Source organism: Crocodylus siamensis, chromosome 2 (assembly GCF_052110815.1).
Source record: "Crocodylus siamensis isolate JL-2025a chromosome 2, ASM5211081v1, whole genome shotgun sequence".
Classification (NCBI taxonomy): Eukaryota; Metazoa; Chordata; order Crocodylia; family Crocodylidae; genus Crocodylus; species Crocodylus siamensis.
The window spans coordinates 142,804,450-142,822,234 of NC_143396.1; the positions used below are offsets into that span (position 1 = coordinate 142,804,450).

General features: G+C 42.0%; 1 protein-coding gene across 8 annotated transcripts in view; it reads right to left on the reverse strand.

Moving 5' to 3' along the window:
• Positions 1–17,785, reverse strand: part of WDFY3 (WD repeat and FYVE domain containing 3) — a 370,468-nt gene that overhangs the window by 91,733 nt on the left and 260,950 nt on the right. For 7 of the 8 annotated variants that reach the window (XM_090036996.1, XM_090037002.1, XM_090037000.1 and 4 more), the window contains 3 exons: positions 9,194–9,429; positions 7,398–7,532; positions 3,554–3,733 (listed from right to left, as the gene is read on the reverse strand). In XM_090036996.1, the coding sequence (XP_089893122.1) occupies positions 3,554–3,733; positions 7,398–7,532; positions 9,194–9,429 (551 nt within the window). The remainder of the gene's footprint in view (positions 1–3,553; positions 3,734–7,397; positions 7,533–9,193; positions 9,430–17,785) is intronic. The other variant, XM_090036999.1, reaches the window with a different exon arrangement.

Here is a 17,785-nt window from a genome sequence, read left to right on the forward strand (position 1 = left end):
GTGTGTTTCTCATAGACCTGTTGTTTATGGCAGTGGTTCTCAACCTTTCATACCGTACGTACCACCTGCTGATCAACATGGCAAAAGTGAGATCGGAAGTCCCACCGTGGCATTTCTGGCTTCGCAGTCCCACTTCTTCCTCATGGACCACAGCCCGGGGAAAAAGCAGCCTGGTGAGGCCCCCCCTCCCTGTCCCCTGACACACTGACGCCAGGGAGTGAAAGTCCTGGTGCACTGGCAGGAAGGGTGGCAGCCTGAACAGACAAAGACTCCTCCAACCCACCAGGCTGAAAGGATGTATAACTCTCAGATAACCAGCATGTTTGATTAATTGGCACCCCCCCCCCACACACACTCCCTATGGATGCCAGATAACAGAGCTTTTACTGTAATGGTAAAAGATGCCTGTTGTGTAATATTTATATCCAAACAATTTGAGTTATTTAGTGAGAGCCTTAATAATGGATTCTAAACTCCATCTGTTAAGAGCATGCCAAGTGAGATTTCCCTTCTAAATTTATTCATGGGCACAAATCTTTTTAACAGTATAAAAGCTTTTGTCTGTTTGTTCATAATGCTTTATTTGCACTGATTGGCTGTCTCGGCAGCAGACAATCAGAGTGCTCTACACAGACAGACAGACAGACGGTATAGCACCACCAGTGGGGACTGAAGGGCTGGAGGGGAAGGGGCGTAAGGCCAGCTCTCTGCTCGCCTCGCCCCTGTCCCCTGTTCCTTGAAGGCAGAGAGGGACAGCAGGGACTGGAGCACTGCCATAACATAGGGGATGGAGTGGGTCTCCTTCTTGGAGCCAGGGCCGGTACCCCCCAACCCCAACAACAGTTGGCAGGGAGGAGAGGCAGCAGGAAACAGAGGAGGGAGGGAAGCAGGAAGGGGAGGGGAGGTTACTGGTGGCTGTGCTCCACCCCAGTTGTGACTTCCACTGCTGCCATGACCACCGCTGCAGTCACGGACACCAGCCTGAAGCCACAAGGCAGAGGGGGGAAACAGCACCATCCCCAGCCCAAAGGGGAGGGGGGAAATGGCCTCAGTCCCAGCCCTAAGCAGCAGGGGAAAGGGGAGCCAGGGCAAGGGCCTGCAGCCCGAAGTGAGGGGTGGGAAGTGGAGAGCGGCTCAGGCCTCAGCCCCAGCCCAAAGCAGGGGGGAGAGGCAGGGAGCGGCCCCGGCCTGAGGCAGGAGGGGTGGTGCAGACACAGGCCTCTGTCCCCGCCAACCTTTGTCATTCTTGACAGGCAATTTGCTAGTTCTCTCATAACAACTGTTGAGGTTTACCTAAAGCAAGTAAATTCCAAGCCTCAGTTATGCATAATACACACAGGTAAAGTATAACAGATTTGTTACCTATAGGTGCATATTTATAACATTATATTACCATCTATCACAAGTGAGGCTGATAGGCACTATTTTCTCAGTTACTGTCCTGAAAGAATACCTAGTATTTCCAAGTTACCATAAGCCCACAAAGAAGCTGGGCAGAGCATTTTTTTCTCCTACCCCAAAATTTATTGACATTGTACACAAAGAGGTTCCTCTTTATGTAGACAGTCTTACAGGAATTTAATTACAATCATCTCCAAACTGGAAAAAAGTACATTGCTGTAATTTCATAAGTAGTAATCTATTTTCTATTAAAAATCAGTTGATTTGAGTGACTCTCAGCACCCATTTCAAATTCCAATTAATTTAAAAGCAAAAAGTTTACCAAATCCATATATGTACATTTTTAGTTTGGTCCTCTCTGTCTGTATACACACATGGCTTCCTGACAGGAAGATACTGTATTGACTAAAAGTAGTGGTTGATAATGATAATCACGAAGGGACATTATTTTCCATTATTTTTTTCTTATCTTGGCAATATTTACTCTACTCACTTCCTCATGCCCATGCATTTAACAAAATTGTGCTACAATATCAGCCCTGGATTGTCATTCCTCTTTCTGTTACTGCTCTGTCAGTATCATACTGTGGTATGTTATATGACTTTTAGCGTAAAATTCCAAGAAGGAATTTGCAACAACAGGCATGTCTAGGCAGTGCAAAAATATAACTCTCACCATCCCTTTCAGATCTGAAAACAATCTTTCTTAAGTAAAATGGTCTTGTGGTTAAGGCCCTAGAGTGGGAACTGTGAGTTGTGGTTTTAGTTTTAGGTTTTTACCACATCCTTCCTTTGTGACCTGGCCAAAGGAACTGAACCTGTGTGTTAGTTTCAGAGGTAGTGAACTCCCCCCTACCCCGCTCCAAAAAACAAAAAACAACCCATGAATGTCTGTGAGATGCTTCAGTAAGATTAATTAAATACATACAAAACACGTACTGCCCTTAGCATGGCAGTTTGAAATATTGTGCACAATGGAAGAACAATACATGTACAGGCTCGATGGTGACAGCTTCACTTGCACCACAGCTGAAAGGGACCGAGGGGTAATGATTAACCATCGTATGAATACGAGCCGTCAATGCAAGGCTGCGGTCAGCACGGCAAACACCACACTGGCATGCATCAACCAATGCATCTCATGTAAAACTAAGAAAGTGATACACCTGCTGTACTCAGCAGTAGTGAGACCGCAGTTGGAGTACTGCATCCAGTTCTGGGCACCGCACTTCAATAAAGATGTGGAAAAACTTGAGAGGGTCCAGAAAAGAGCCACCTGCATGATCAAGGACTTGCAAGCCAATCCAAACAAGGAAAGGATAAGGGACCTGGACCTCTTTAGCCTAAAGAAGAGAAGGTTGAATGGGGACTTGATAGCAGCTCACCACTACATCAGAGGAGTGCATCAGGAGCTCAGTGAACAACTGTTCACTAGGGCATCCCTGGGGAAGACCTGGACTAATGGATACAAACTCCTGGAAGGCTACTTCAGGCTTAATACTAGGAAAAACTCCTTCACAGCCAGAGTGTCCAGACTGTGGAATAAACTCTACCCAGAGATGGTGCAGTCACCTACCCTGGAGGTTTTCAAGAGGAGACTAGACAGTCACCTCACTGGGGCTACTTAACCCTAGCTGCCTTCCTGCCTAGAGTGAGGGGGTTGGACCCGATGATCTGCAGGGTCCCTTGCAGCCCCTAACAATCTATAAATCTATGAAAAGAAGAGATGTTCAGATCAATGTTTCAAATACAATTTAGTCTTTTGTTCACATTTGGTATCAAGGACAGATTCATTTCATTTTAATCTTAATTAGACACCAAAAATATCTATTTTATAAAATGGACAAAAAAAGATTCTGTGCATAAAATTAGAGCTTAGCTCTCAGACTATTTCCAGTATTAAAAAAAAAAATTGAGTTCAGCAAAGACATGCTGTACAGGATTTAAGAGAAACTTTATCTGAGCTTATTCCAACCACCATGTCTTCTTCTGTTTCATGAAAAGACTTCTGCCTGTAGTTCATATGAGATACCTATCAATTAGCTAATATTTAAGCGAAGGGAGTGTGTGTATGTGGGGAGTAGGGGGGGCTTACCAGCAAGTAAAAACAAAATATTCTCACTGGCATGTATTCAATATTTAAGTTTCCTACCATTTCTGAATAAGGTCGAATGTTGAAAGGAAACACGGTTGCTGCCAGCGCACACAGAAACTCAGGGCTCATCCACAATGAAGCTAGGTCTGGAACATTGTGATACAAATATCGAAAAAACTGCATCAGGGTGACAGGATATTCTCGAAGCCAAGAGCCTTCTTCTTCTGACTGCCAAGGCTGCATTGAAAAGAAATTTCAAACAGGTTATTACTGTAGATGGTACCAATCAAAGAACTCATTTAAAAATAGTGCACGCATTGACTAATAGAAGGGTTCCTGAAGCAAGCAGAAACACAAGCTGAGAACCACCTCTCTACTGAATCTCTGTATCAAGAAAAAAAACTTTCCTTGTGCACAGGTAACAATTTCCTGTTAATATTTAAGGTTCATCAGTAGGCAAAGTCCATTATATGCATTCTTTCGTGTGATATATGCAACCCTATATCTCTGCTGCCTACACACAGACAAATTCAAATGGCTTTAGTATATAACTGTGCAATCTTCATAGTTCGTAGGGTCGGAAGGAACCCAAGCAGATTATCAAGTCCGACCCCCTGCCAGGGCAGGAAAGAGTACTGGGGTGAAATGACCCCAGCAAGGTGATTGTCAAGCCTTGTCTTAAAGACCCCCAGGGTAGGAGCCAGCACCACTTCACTTGGAAGTTGGTTCCAGATCCTAGCCACGTGACAGTGAAGTAGCCCTCCTGATGTCTAGTCTGAATCTACCCACTGCCAGCTTGTGACTGTTATTTCTTGTCACTCCTGGGAATGCTTAGGGGAACAGGGACTCCCACTCCCTTAATGTCTGCTGCTCCCCTGACTAATTTGTAAATGGCCACTAGATCCCCCTCTCAGCCTTCTCTTGTGGAGGCTGAACAGGTTCAGGTCCCTTAACCTCTCCTTGTAGGGCCTGCCCTGCTGCCTCCTGATCATGTGAGTGGCCCTCCTCTGAACTCTCTCCATGTTGTCCACATCCCTCTTGAAGTGCGGCACCCAGAACTGGATGCAGTACTCCAGCTGCAGCCTGACCAGTACCACACAGAGGGGGAGGATCACCTCCTTGGACCCACTTGAGATGCATCTGTGGATGCATGACAAGGTACGGTTGGCTTTCTTAACTGCTTCCCCACACTGTCGGCTCATCTTCATTTTGGCATCAATAATGACTCCAAGATCCTTTTCTGCCTTTGCACTGACAACAAGGGAGTTCCCCAGCCTGTAGGTATGCTGATGGTTCTTTCTCCCCAGGTGCAGCACCTTGCACTTGTCAGTGTTGAAATCCATCCTGTTCTCATCCGCCCACCTCTGTAACCTGTCTAGGTCTGATTGTAGCCTATTCCTTCCTTCTAGCGTGCCCACGTCCCCCCACATCTTAGTGTCATCAGCAAATTTGAACAAGGTGCTTTTTATACCCCCCGTCCAAGTCACTGATGAAGATGTTGAACAGTGCAAGCCTGAGGATGGAACCCCACAGCCCACATCCCTCCAGGTCGAAAATGACCCATCCACTACCACTCTGAGTGTGGCCCTCCAGCCAACTAGTGACCCATTTGACTGTGTAGGTGTGGACGCCACAGTCCCCTAGTTTTTTAATGAGAATGGGATGAGAGACAGTGTTGAAGGCCTTCCTAAAGTCTTAGAGCTGCGCTTGCTGTGGCTGCAGCCCCATTACCTGGTAAAATATCAGCATAAAAGAGTAATTAGTAACATGAAAATCATGTGCTAAAAGCTAAGCAAATGTGCTAATGTAGGGCTGCACTTAAGGCAGGCAAAAGACTGGGGCCGGAGTAGACAAACAAAGGAAAAAGTTTCAGAAGAATTTTTTTCTGTTATTCATATTCAATAAACCTTTGTTTATTTGCTCTTTCCTGTAACTTAACTTTAGTCTGTTTCACTCTATTTCTTATCTAGTTTTCTCTCACTTTTCATAGCACATTTTAACCTAATACAGGTTTCCCTTGATTTATGCAGTACATGCATTCCTAGAGAATGGCACATATATCAAACTCACATAAAGCAAATCCACTTTACAATGTAACAAATAGGGATAGGTTCTCACAGCAGTGAGGGAGGAAGTGAGGCTGGGACTAGGGAAGGGGCAGGGAGAGGGGTTCCGCTCCTGCACTCAACCCAGCCCCAGCTGCAGTGGCTCCAGAAGTGGCCAGCACCAGCTGCTTGCAGCCACTGGGCTGCACTGTACTCCACCTATCCCCTACGCCTGGGCTCCACCTGTCCCCACTCACCTCTGTTCCTGGACTATGCCATGCCCTAGTACAGGCAGCTGGTGTTAGCTGCTCATGGGGCCACTCCAGCATGGGCTGGGGTGAGTGCGGACAAGCGGAGCCCCAGGCAGTGTGGGGCGCGGCACTCATCCCGACCCAGTCTGGAGTAGCCCTGGGAGCAGCTGACTCCAGCTGCCTGCACCACAGAATGGCACAGACCAGGAGCAGAGACGAGTGGGGATAGGTAGAGCCCAGGTGCGGGGGGTGGGGAGGGACGGACAGGTGGAGCGTGGCACAGCCCAGTGGCTGCAGGCAGCTGGTGCTGACTACTCCCGGGGCTGCTGCAGCTGGGGTGGGCTGAGTGCCATGCCCCACACTGCCCGGGGCTCCACTTGTCTGCATTCGCACCAGCCCATGCTGGAACGGCCTCAGGAGCAGCCAAAACCAGCTGCCTGCACCACAGCATGGCACAGCCCAGGAGCTGGGGTGAGCCCAGGCATGTGGGGACAGGTGGAGCACAGTGCAGCCCAGCAGCTGCAGGCCGCTGGCACCGGCCGCTCCTGGGGCCACTGCAGCCAGGGCTGGGGTGAGTAGGGCCGTGGCCCTTTCCCCTCCCCCTACAGATTTATCTGCTTGGGCGGGGGGTGTCTACGCTGATTGCATAAGAGTGAATTTACCTTGCATAATAAATTAGGGGTCTAAATATATTAATTGCAAAAGAGCAAATTTGCATATAAAGAACCTGCATAAATCAAGGGAAACCTGTACCATTATCGCAGCTTTGCCTTCTAACCAAGATTCCTCCCTTCACTTTTCTACAATACTGATCATTTTTCCCTTCTTACCTATTTGCTACTGCATTAGCAGAAAGTGTCAATTCAACAAAAAGAAGATGCCTGTTTCTGGTAGAAGTAATCATTCTGAGGCTGAGAGTCTCCTTGCAGCCAGTTCCCGCTAGTGGAGTGGTGTAGCATCTTTCAATTTATTTATTTATTTATTTTTACTGAAATGCAGGTTTCAAATAATTTCTATGGAAGTGAAAGGACTACTTTACTATTTAAACAGATAAACATGTTGCCTCTATGGAACAGCAACATGAAACTCTCTATGGATGAGTACAGAATAAGCATTTAAAAAAATGCAAAACACATTTTCTGGTACCCAGTGGATTTCCTCCAGCATGAAGCTATTAATAGTCAGTAGACTTGTCTGCGCACGGATGTTTCTTCATGCACAAAATCTGTAACTTGCACAACTCCAAGCGGATGGGCTGCATAGTTTTAAATATCCCCCAATCAGAAAAGAAATTCCACAACCTCTGCAAAGAGCACTTTATCATTTCTATTTTAAGTGGAAACACTCAATGCCTAATTTCATTGGGCAAAAGCACTATTAATCTTGCAACTATGTGTATTTCTATAGATAATGAAAAATGGGAAAATAAATACATGAAGTGTAGGCCAAGAATAATTTGAGATAGCTAACAACAAAATTATGAGTCTTGATTGAATTATTCTCCCGCAAAAACCCTGACCTTTCTAAATTGTCCTTCATAACAGTGACTGAAGGAGATACAAATTCTATATAGGTAGAGGAACACCAACAGAGCTTTGTACTCACAGAATTCAGCATGCTCCTGAGCATCCCCAGTAATAAAAAGGAAGCTTCTGTGCAAACATTGTGAACTGAAGAGACCACAGTGCCGCTGGAGGCAGGAACTCCAAATATAAATGTCCAAATAGAGTCTAAATCAAACTATTAGAGGTGTGGTGGAAGAAAGAAAGAGAAAAGCCAATTAACCTTTGCTCCTCAGAAAATGAATTGCTGATTTCCTGCTTTTCTATATCACATAAGTGATTGCTCGTTTATTTTGATATAGTATCACTAAATACACCATATGGCATTCCCTCCAGGATTTAGTGCAGAGCTCCATGAAGGAATTATGTCACGAGGATCACAAGATAAATGTTCCTTCCCAGAACGAATGTCTTTTTCCTCAATCTTTTAAAACAGTGTTCCAAATCTCAAACAATCCTGTCAGTGGCTCAACTTACTTGTTCATAGTTTTCAGAACAAAATCTACAATGTGCTGCATATCTAAAAACAAGCCAATCTGTTTTTCCATCAAGTCAAAATCAAACCAATGACAAAAACAAACAACATGAATTTTAATAAATACTGTGATCAATCTCTGATTTTAAATCTACAATCTTTAATTATTTTAAGCAGGTTAGGCAATTTTGATTTCAATTTTCAGATGGTGTATTTCAAGTAAAATTGCATGAATTATAAAGAAAATTAAGACTGAAAGGATCCACTTCAATATAGGACACACACAAATGTTTTACTGACAAAGGCAATAATATATTCATCTTTATATAATTACAGGTGAAAGGGAACATAAGTTTATTTACAGATACTTCACCATTTCTTGTTCCTTGTTTCTTACAATTAAATGGATGCTAGTGCTCTCTCCATCCTATAAAGCACTCTGTCAGCCTGAATTATGATTCATTCCTCTACTGCACTAATATTAGCTATTCAAATATTTGCTTTGTTTTCCATACTACCCCAAATTATATGTACTCATTTGTTGTGCAGTAAAACCAATATAATGCCATTCACTATACAAATTTAGGTGCCATTTAAAAAATAAAAAAAAGACTTAAAAACTGCTATACCCTTTTTCTAATAAAATGCATAATTCTGCCTGTAACCTTCGAAGGCCACATACTCCTCCTATACTGTTGCCTCCTCTACAATGTCCCAGCCCCCAGCAATACATGTATTGCAAAGGAAGAAATGTGCCTTCTTAGGAACTAAAGCAGAGTTTTAAAAACAGGTTTCACAAGTCACCCTCAACAGTTTAGTTCCCATTCCTGCAACAGGTTTCTAGTTTCACAGAGCTATCTTAACTTCAACAGAATTCCATGAGGGTAGCAAGGTTCTGCCTGCATGTCACAAGTGAAGGTCTAGGCCTTATTTACTATCTAGATCAGTGGTGCTCAAACTTCTAGCCCTGCATTGCCCCCACTGCCAAATTTCTGGACCCTTGGGAAGCCTCATAGTCCAGGTAAGAATGCTGGGGTCCAGAATTGGTTTGCAGGCTGGGGTTGTTAAGCACCCCTGAGCTAGGACATAAAACATCCATCTACCCCTCACCCAAAAAACTGTTTTTGCTGTTGTTGTTGTTTTTAAAGAAACCACTTCAGTTATGGAGAAGCAGAAATTAAGACAGGTTTTTTGTGTTTTTTCTTTTATTCTCCATGTACTACTGAGTATTTACTTAGCCCTTGAGTCCCAACATCTGAATACAAAACTGATAAACTGACAATGGAGCTATTTGAGGTGATTAACCCACTATTCTCTTTGGTGATATGCAGAATTAAATTTATACCTTACTAAATAATCCCTACCTGGCAACCCTGATTACATCGGCTGCTGATGACAGGTGCACTGACCTGCAGGTTTTCAGGCAGCTCAGTGACTGGCTGCTGCAGGAAAAGTGCCATGAGGAGGAAATAGAGTGCAGGTACATTAGTATGCTTAGGAAGAAGGGACTGGAGAACTGGGAAGCCTGGAAAATGACATGCATCCCGGTTAATCTCCCTGAGAGTTGATCTGCCACCAGCACTTCTGCCAACATTGAATCCTAAGAGAAAGGGAAATACACAAGGCCAAAAATGTTTATTTGCAATCGTCTATATAGAAATACCATTTTTCTTACTAAATTATTCAGGCAAAGAAGGGAGCTCTGTAGAAATGAACAGTTATTAAAAATGAATCAATATACTCAAATCAGCATTAAAATTTTTTTAAATTCTTAAACTTAACTGTCAAAATAGTTATTATAATAATATCCTTCCACTATCATGTGGGTATTTTACTAAGAGATAAGACCACTTTGCTGCAGCAGTACTACTATTCAAGCACTTTGAGACAATGGCCAGTAGTGGCTCCTGAGAGAAAAGTTAAAAGTCTCTATTATGGAAAACAACATTCCAAGAGGTGAAAAGGAGGGGTGTTTCACCTCGACCTCAAGTAGCAAAGTCAGTGATCTATGTCCTGAAATGACAGTCTCGCTGGCCATTTGAGTAGGTGGAATATAAAGTGGTTTTCAAGATTCTTCAAAGGGAACATTTCACATTTTTTTCTTTACTGATTGAATCAGATCGGTACAAAGGATTAAACACTCTTAATTCTATCCTGTCAGAAAATGGAAGTGAAAAATCAGCCAGACTTAAGTGAGGTGCTATCAAAAGGCCTGGCCAATTTAAACTGGCCAAATTATTCAATTCCCCCATCAAAAATACTTAATGGCCGTGGAAAGTGCTGAATGGACAGCACTTCAAAGGAAACATTTTATGCAAAGAAGGAGTACAAGTCTAGCAAAGGCTTCACTAGAAAGACTGTTCAGTCTCCATGAGTAGTACAGTACTAGATCCTTAGTTACATCTGTAATTTTTAAAACAAATACGTAAATAATTGACCATCAAAAACTAACTGTTATAACACAAACTGAAGAGAAATACCCAGTAAAGAACTGTATGAAATTCACACAAGTGGCCCTTAATGGGAATGGCTTTTTACCCGACTTCATTAGGAGTCCCTGAACCAAATATTTTATTTTGTAATAAAAGATGTAAATTGTGACGCTAAGACAAGATAATCAGGTGCAGCATGAACTTTAGCATTCTGAAAACCTAAGAAAAGAAATGTACATAACAACCATGCAACTACATAAAACATGTAAACAACAAATGAACAAAAATGTTCACAAGTCTAATATCACATTAGGGAAATTCTATTTTGCATAAATTTCTCCTCCTGCTTCATTCATCAATTAATGATTCAAAGTTCAATTTTATTTTCTTAGTCTTCTATCCTGAAGGAAATAGCATGGGAAATAATTTTAGACAAAACTTGGTAGATATTTTTATGCTACATTGCTATTCCTTACATAAATAAAATTGTTTGACAGTTCAGCAAAGAATGACTGGTTTTTAAATGCTGCTGGTAAGCATATAATTTATATTCCCTCATGTCTCAACAGGAAAAACACTGTAAATAAAAAAAATAAAACATGCAAATATTCTTGAATATATCATTATTATTTTAAAAGTAAATTAATGGGGTAAGCAGTCTGTGGAGGTAATTGCTTATGAAGACACAACACTAGAACAAAGTTCCTAAGTGTGGGTAAGAAAAGATATCACATCAACCCAAAGAACCTTAGACCAACACAGCTCCAACCAAAAACCCAGTAACTGTGCGCAATACCTTTTTCCTGTTAAAATAGGGGCCTTATCCAAAACCTACTAAACACAGTAGAAAGACCTACTCATTTTATTTCAGCATATTTCAGATCAGATCCTACATTGGGAACTATTTTGAAAACCTTATTTTTCATGAGGCTCTGATAGAACCTTAAAGAGTAGAAGATACACTAAGCAGGATGCCAATTCAGATATAAAATTTCAATATAAAATTTCAGGTAATACTGTATGTACTCAAATTCAGGGTCATCTTAGATTCAAGACTACCACCTACTAATTAAACTCTATACGTGGAAAATTTATAAATTTGTTACAATTTTCCAGGTAAAGAATCTAAGTATTGGAGGGCTGTCTTGAATTTGAGCCCCCACACCAAGGGCACCCATTGGGGGGCTTAAATGTCTCTACACTAATGCTAGGAGCTTGGGAAACAAGCAGAAGAAACTTGCACTCCTGCTTGCAAGCAACAACTTCGATCTGGTTGGACTAAATGAAACCTGGTGGGATGCTACTCACGATTGGGCAGTAGGTATTGAGTGTTACAGGTTGTACAGACAGGATAGACTGGGGAAAAAGGGGGGGTATTGCTCTCTATGTTAAGGAACAATATACATCCTGTATAATCAAGATGGGATCAGAGGAGGGCCAAACCAAGGTACTGTGAGTCAGGATAAGGATACAAGGAGGTCGGGGGGGGGGGGAAGGGACTTGGTAGTAGGGGTCTACTATAGACCGCCACACCAGGAGGATAAGCTAGACCTGAAATTCTCCAGATAGTTCTCAGAGGCCGTACGATCAAGAGAAATGGTTGTCACGGGTGACCTAAACTACCCTGATATCTGCTGGGAGGAGCAGTCAGCCAAATCTAGCCACTCATGTAGGTTCTAAACCTGCATACAGGACTTCCACCTAACAGAGGAGGTATACGATCCCACTAGAGGAAACAGTGTTGCGGGGGGGGACACAGATGAAGCTGAGCTCTTCAATGAGTTCTTTGCATCTGTATTCTTAGACAGACCAAGACAAATCTCCCAACTGGATCACAGACAGACACAGGAGGTACACAACCCACCAACTGTTAGCACAGACGTAGTGAAGAGGCATTTGGAGAGACTGGATGTGTTCAAATCAGTGGGCCCAGATTAACTTCATCCAAGGGTGCTGAAGGAATTGGCCAGTGTCATAGCAGAGCCACTAGCATAGCTGTTCGAGCACTCATGGCGCTCCGGTCGGGTCCCAGAGGACTGGAAACGAGCCAAAGTGGTCTCTATTTTCAAGAAGAGGAGGAGGGAGGAACCGGGAAACTATAGACTAGTTAGTCTCATCCCTATCCTTGGGAAAACGCTCGAAAAAGTCATTAAGGATCACATTTGTCAGAGCCTAGCAGGACAAATAATACTGAAAGGAATTCAGCATGGATTCATTGCAGGTACATCCTGCCTGGCTAACTTTGTTTCTTTTTATGACCACGTCACAAAATGCTTAGACACAGGAGTCGAGGTAGATGTAATCTACCTAGACTTTAAGAAAGCCTTTGATACAGTATCTCATTCTGTTCTTGTAAATAAACTGACAAGCTGTGATATACATGATTACATGGTCAGGTGGGTGGCAAATTGGCTTAGGGGTCACACCCAGAGAATGGTGGTGGACAGCTCAATACTGACCTGGAAAGATGCGGGCAGTGGAGTACCACAAGGCTGGTGCTATTCAATATCTTCATCAGTGACTTGGACGAAGGTGTGGAGAGCACCTTGTCCAAGTTTGCAGATGATACCAAATTATGGGGCAAAGTTAACTCACTAGAGGGTAGGGAATGGATCCAGGTGGATCTGGACAGGTTGGAAAAATGGGCAGAACAAAATAGGATGAAGTTCAACAAAGACAAATGCAAAGTACTGCACCTGGGCAAAAAGAACCACCAACACACTTACAGGCTGGGGGATGACCTTCTCAGCAGCACAGCACCGGAAAGGGATCTTGGAGTGATAGCTGAGTTGTTCACAGTAAAGGTTGCCAGAATCTGGAATGGTCTTCCTCAGGAAGTGGTGCTCCCCCCTACCTTGGGGGTCTTCAAGAGGAGACTGGACAAGCACCTAGCTGGGGTCATCTGACCCAGTGCTCTTTCCTGCCCAGAGCAGGGGGTCAGACCTGATGACCTACTGAGGTCCCTTCTGACCCTAACATCTACGAATCTATAAACCCCCACTGCCTCAGCATGTAAACAGTGACTAGAGGGGTCAGGGGAATGGGGAGGGGGGAAGGGGGAGGTGGTCAGGTATCTTCTGCCCCTTCACTTCTTCCCCCTGCATCTTTCCTGCTCCCTACCACCTGCACCCCACCCCAACCCCACACTCTGTTTCTCCCCACTACTCTCCCCAGTCTCTGCCTCTTTCCCACAGGAGGCATCCTGGCTTTACTGTCAGTCACTGCTCAGGCTGTGGGGTCATGGACCACAGCATATAGAAGCTCAGCCTTTGCCTGACCATGCAGCGGTGTCAGCGCTGCTGACTGGCCAGGCAGGTGAATGAATTTCCATGCGCTCCATGCCCAGGATGGAACCCAGCCTGAGCTGGAACCCAGCTCGGCCTGGTAGTAAGGGGGCACACAAGGGAGCGGCAGATGCTGCTGAGGGGAAGTAGAGGTGGGGCAGGAGGTTCCTGTGGATCTGACTGGTCCTGAACCAGGCTCAGGGCCAGAATCAGAGACAGAGCAAGAGCCAAGGCAGCCACCTCCCCCATTTCCTCTCCCCCACTTCGTATGCAAATCTAAGACAAGAGGCATTTCTCCCTTGCTGACTTGGGGGGGGGGAACCTCCTATGTGAGTAAATATCGTATATACAGGTAACCCCCGCTTAATGCTGTTTTCCTTAGCACTATTTCACTATCACACTCATTTTAAATTGATACCTGATTCAACTTAGAGCTCAGCAAGTTTCATTGCAACACTCGCAGTTGCCATCTTGGGTCATTAAAAACACATGCAGTAGCCATTTTGGGTAGTCAAAAACTTTCCATTTTGTTTAACAGTCATTTTACTTAATGCTCAGTTTTTCAGGAACCAATTAAGAGCACTAAGCAGGGGTTGCCTTTAGACACTCCTTCCTTCTGAGGAGATGGTGGAAGAAACTGGGCTTCTGCTCCACACCTTTTTTTTTTTTAACTTCATCACAATCAATTTAAAAAGCCCTAAAAGATACTTGTCAACAACAAACCTGAATGATCTTAACATTAGAAACCCAGCTCACGTTTAAAATGACAAAAACTACCATACCTGGTAACTACTGAAAATTTCACTAATCATGACCATAAAAAAGCAACTGAAAAGGAGAAATCTCAACCGAAGACTGTTTCGCAACTTTTTTTTTGTCTATTTTATTAACTCCTACATAATCCTTAATATCTAATGGACATTCAGAACAAATAGGTCCTTCTTATAGATTCAAATTTATACTATTTTAATTAAGATGTTAACATGTGAATCCCTCAAGAAAGCATTCCTGCCAAATCAGGAAAGACAAGTCTTGATGTTCCTGATTCAAGCATTTAATAAAAATTACAGAGGACCAAATTGGAAAATACCTTGGAAGTAACTTAAAAAAAGGAAAAAGGAAAAAAAAAGGGGGGGGGGAGAGAAAGAGTTGCCCTGATTTCAGTGTGAATAACTTCTGTCACTCAAATTACTGAAGATGATGATAAAAATAAAAATATGAAGCAACATGCCAGAAACTTATCCAGGGAGCAGGATACTTCTGTCTTTGAATCATCTAATTTCCCCTTGCCTTTATCATCACATGGTTCTACTCTCTCTGAAAAGAATCAATTCCTAAATGCTTGCTCCTTGTCTTTTGATCCCCCTTTATTTATTGCAATAAAATGGATCACCCACCACTTGTCTTTTTAAAATAAACTGGCATTCAGAAATTAAATCATCTGATTTAAATTCCTATGTACATGCTAAGCATACAGCACTGAATTATATATAATGAACTTGAAAACTACAATGAAATATAAAGGAGTTTCCAGTCATGCTCAGTCCTAGGATAGCCCTATTAACCACATTAAATCCTACTGTCTTTTAAGGAAGCTTTGAGGAGATGCTTAACAGTTTAGATAGGAACAAAGGCTCAATACCTGTAGAAATCATGTACCATATTTTCTTGCATACAACATGCCCTGGAAAACATTATGCACCTTGGTTTTGAGGGGCAAAATGAAGGAAAAAGATATTTTTCCAGAATTACAGCTGCACAGAACAGGGACAGAGCCTAATTTAAAGTTTAACCTTCCCTTTCCTACATAACTAAAGCTGAAACTCTAGATACTGCTAAGGGCTGGTCTCCTTGAAAAAAACAAAAGAGTCTCTAAGGCTGTAAAATATGAGGAAAGAAACAAGGAGCATGTAGCAAACAGCAAGATTGCCTTAAGAAAAGTTACCTTAATGGAACTTCATGACCATTCAAAAGGAGAGATAATTGTTAACAGCTCTTGAGTGAAGAACAATGAGCTATTACATCACTGACTGACAGGGTGCCTGAAGAGTAATGCAGCAATTTCTGCACTGTGGAGAAAGAATCAAGGGAGGGCACTTCTATCCTGGGAAGAAAATCAGCCTCCCACTTCATAAACACACCCTAATTTTGGGGGGCTTATTTTTTGGGAAAACGAGCACACGTATGAGAGAAAATACGGTAATGTTTATGTAGGTGTCTCAATAAGCATTTTGGGTACTTTAGTCACCAACTCAAAACTATGATTTAAAGTTTGTTTCCATCAATATAAATTATATTTTCTATTTTTGGTTGGTACTTAAATATTGTGGAACTCAAGTTTTTGTGGTGCCCAAATGCTAATTTCCAATTAGCATCTTGAGAACATCTAAGATTATAGGCAGAATTCATGTTATTTTTCATTAAGCAGCAGAACTTATACAACCTCAGAGTTCACATCACATTTGTTAGTACAGATCAGCTCCAAATAAAGGAGCAGCTCATTACATCATGCTTCATAGTGCTCAGATCCTTTAGACCAATTTCATGGGTATGTCAAAGATGAATTTGGAAAGTCATTTGTTTTTTCAACATGCAAAAAGAATACATTGTCTACATACTGTAAACAAAACAAAACAAAAAACCCCTGTATTTAAAAACAAAAAGTCTTTGTTTAAACTCGATGTATCCACAAATGCCCTTGTGCATTTAGTACACAACAATAAAGTACCAGGGTTTAAAAAGTACAAATTTAGCAGAGCACTTGCTACAAAACCACAGATTTTAAACCCACACTACATATCTCATTAAAAGTTTAACTCCAAAGTATTCTTTGCAATCTGTTGTACCATTTTTACTCACAAAATTCTGCATTCTGTACTTGCCAGCACTGCTGAATGAAGGTTCAGAGAAACTTTGTTAAGACGATATGCAGATAACCAAAATCTACCATGTCAACCCCTTTAAATGAAACACAACTTGCCAAATAACGTGTTTCAAAATCATCCAGATTTTGTGGAAATAATGGATTAGGGGCCATATAGTTAATGTGCTCTCTATTAATATTGACTGAAAAACCACAATTTGGAAATATACATGCATCTGTCCACTACTGCTGAGTTTCTGTGATAAGCATATCCTTCTCATTCTTCCTCTTATTTACAGAGTACAGTGTAAACAACTTCATGAACTGTGCTTCTTCTGTACACAAGTAATGACCAGCAAATTGAAGCCAAATATTTCTCTAACCCTTTTGAACGCAATAAGAGGGCTAACATAACTTCTCATCAGAGAGGGAGGTTATTTTAAAGTCACCCTCTGAGCCAACAGAAAGGGTGCTAAGATCCTAAATTATAGTAAAATGGTCACATATGAGGCATAATTTAGAACTGTAGGAGACAACTTGGCATTTATGCAAAAAGGGGAGATGGTTATATTGTATCTGTGAAACCCCAAACCCTCTGTACAAAGTTCCATTTGACATAGTAGGCATGCTACTGTCAACTGTAATTTTGTTACATCAATTCTAGTCCGTAACTGACTGACACTTCTAGTAATCTTATTTTAGGCCATAAAAAACCCCAAACATGACTGAATTTAATGTTGGTATTAACAAGTATCCTAATTTACTGGTTTGATATTTTGAAATGTTCAAAATGTATTCACTTTGAATTATTACTAGAACTTTGAGGCAAGTCACTTTTTCCAGCAACCCTTGAAAACTATGCAGATTAGTTAAATGTTATTACTTATTTACTAGCACACCACAGAGTAACTTTTAAAGGTTAAACAGATGCTTCAAAACAGGAGAAAAATATAATGTCCTAAAATATCTGCCATTAAATAATTAAGGACATTTACTGTTCCTAATAGAATATTTTGATATCAAAAGACGCAAAAATACTGCTTTTCATTTATTAATCACAGCATTCTTCAGAAGACAAGTGAACATAAATAACACATAATAACACTGTGTGTAGCAACAAAGAATTTCACTAACTAGTTCAAGGTCACCCAGTGATTCAGTTTCAGAAAGAGTAATTCGCTTTGGATTGGCTGACTGGAACACAGCAGTTGGTTAGTATATATTAAAGATCTCATAAGAAAAGAAAAAAAACTTTAAGGGAACAGAGTTAAGTCAATACTAAAATCCAAGCCTTAAAAATGCTCCCAAACAGGATCCAAATTGAAAAATTCACCCAAGAGCAGAAGGCCAGGAAAAGACGACAAACTGTACAGCAGT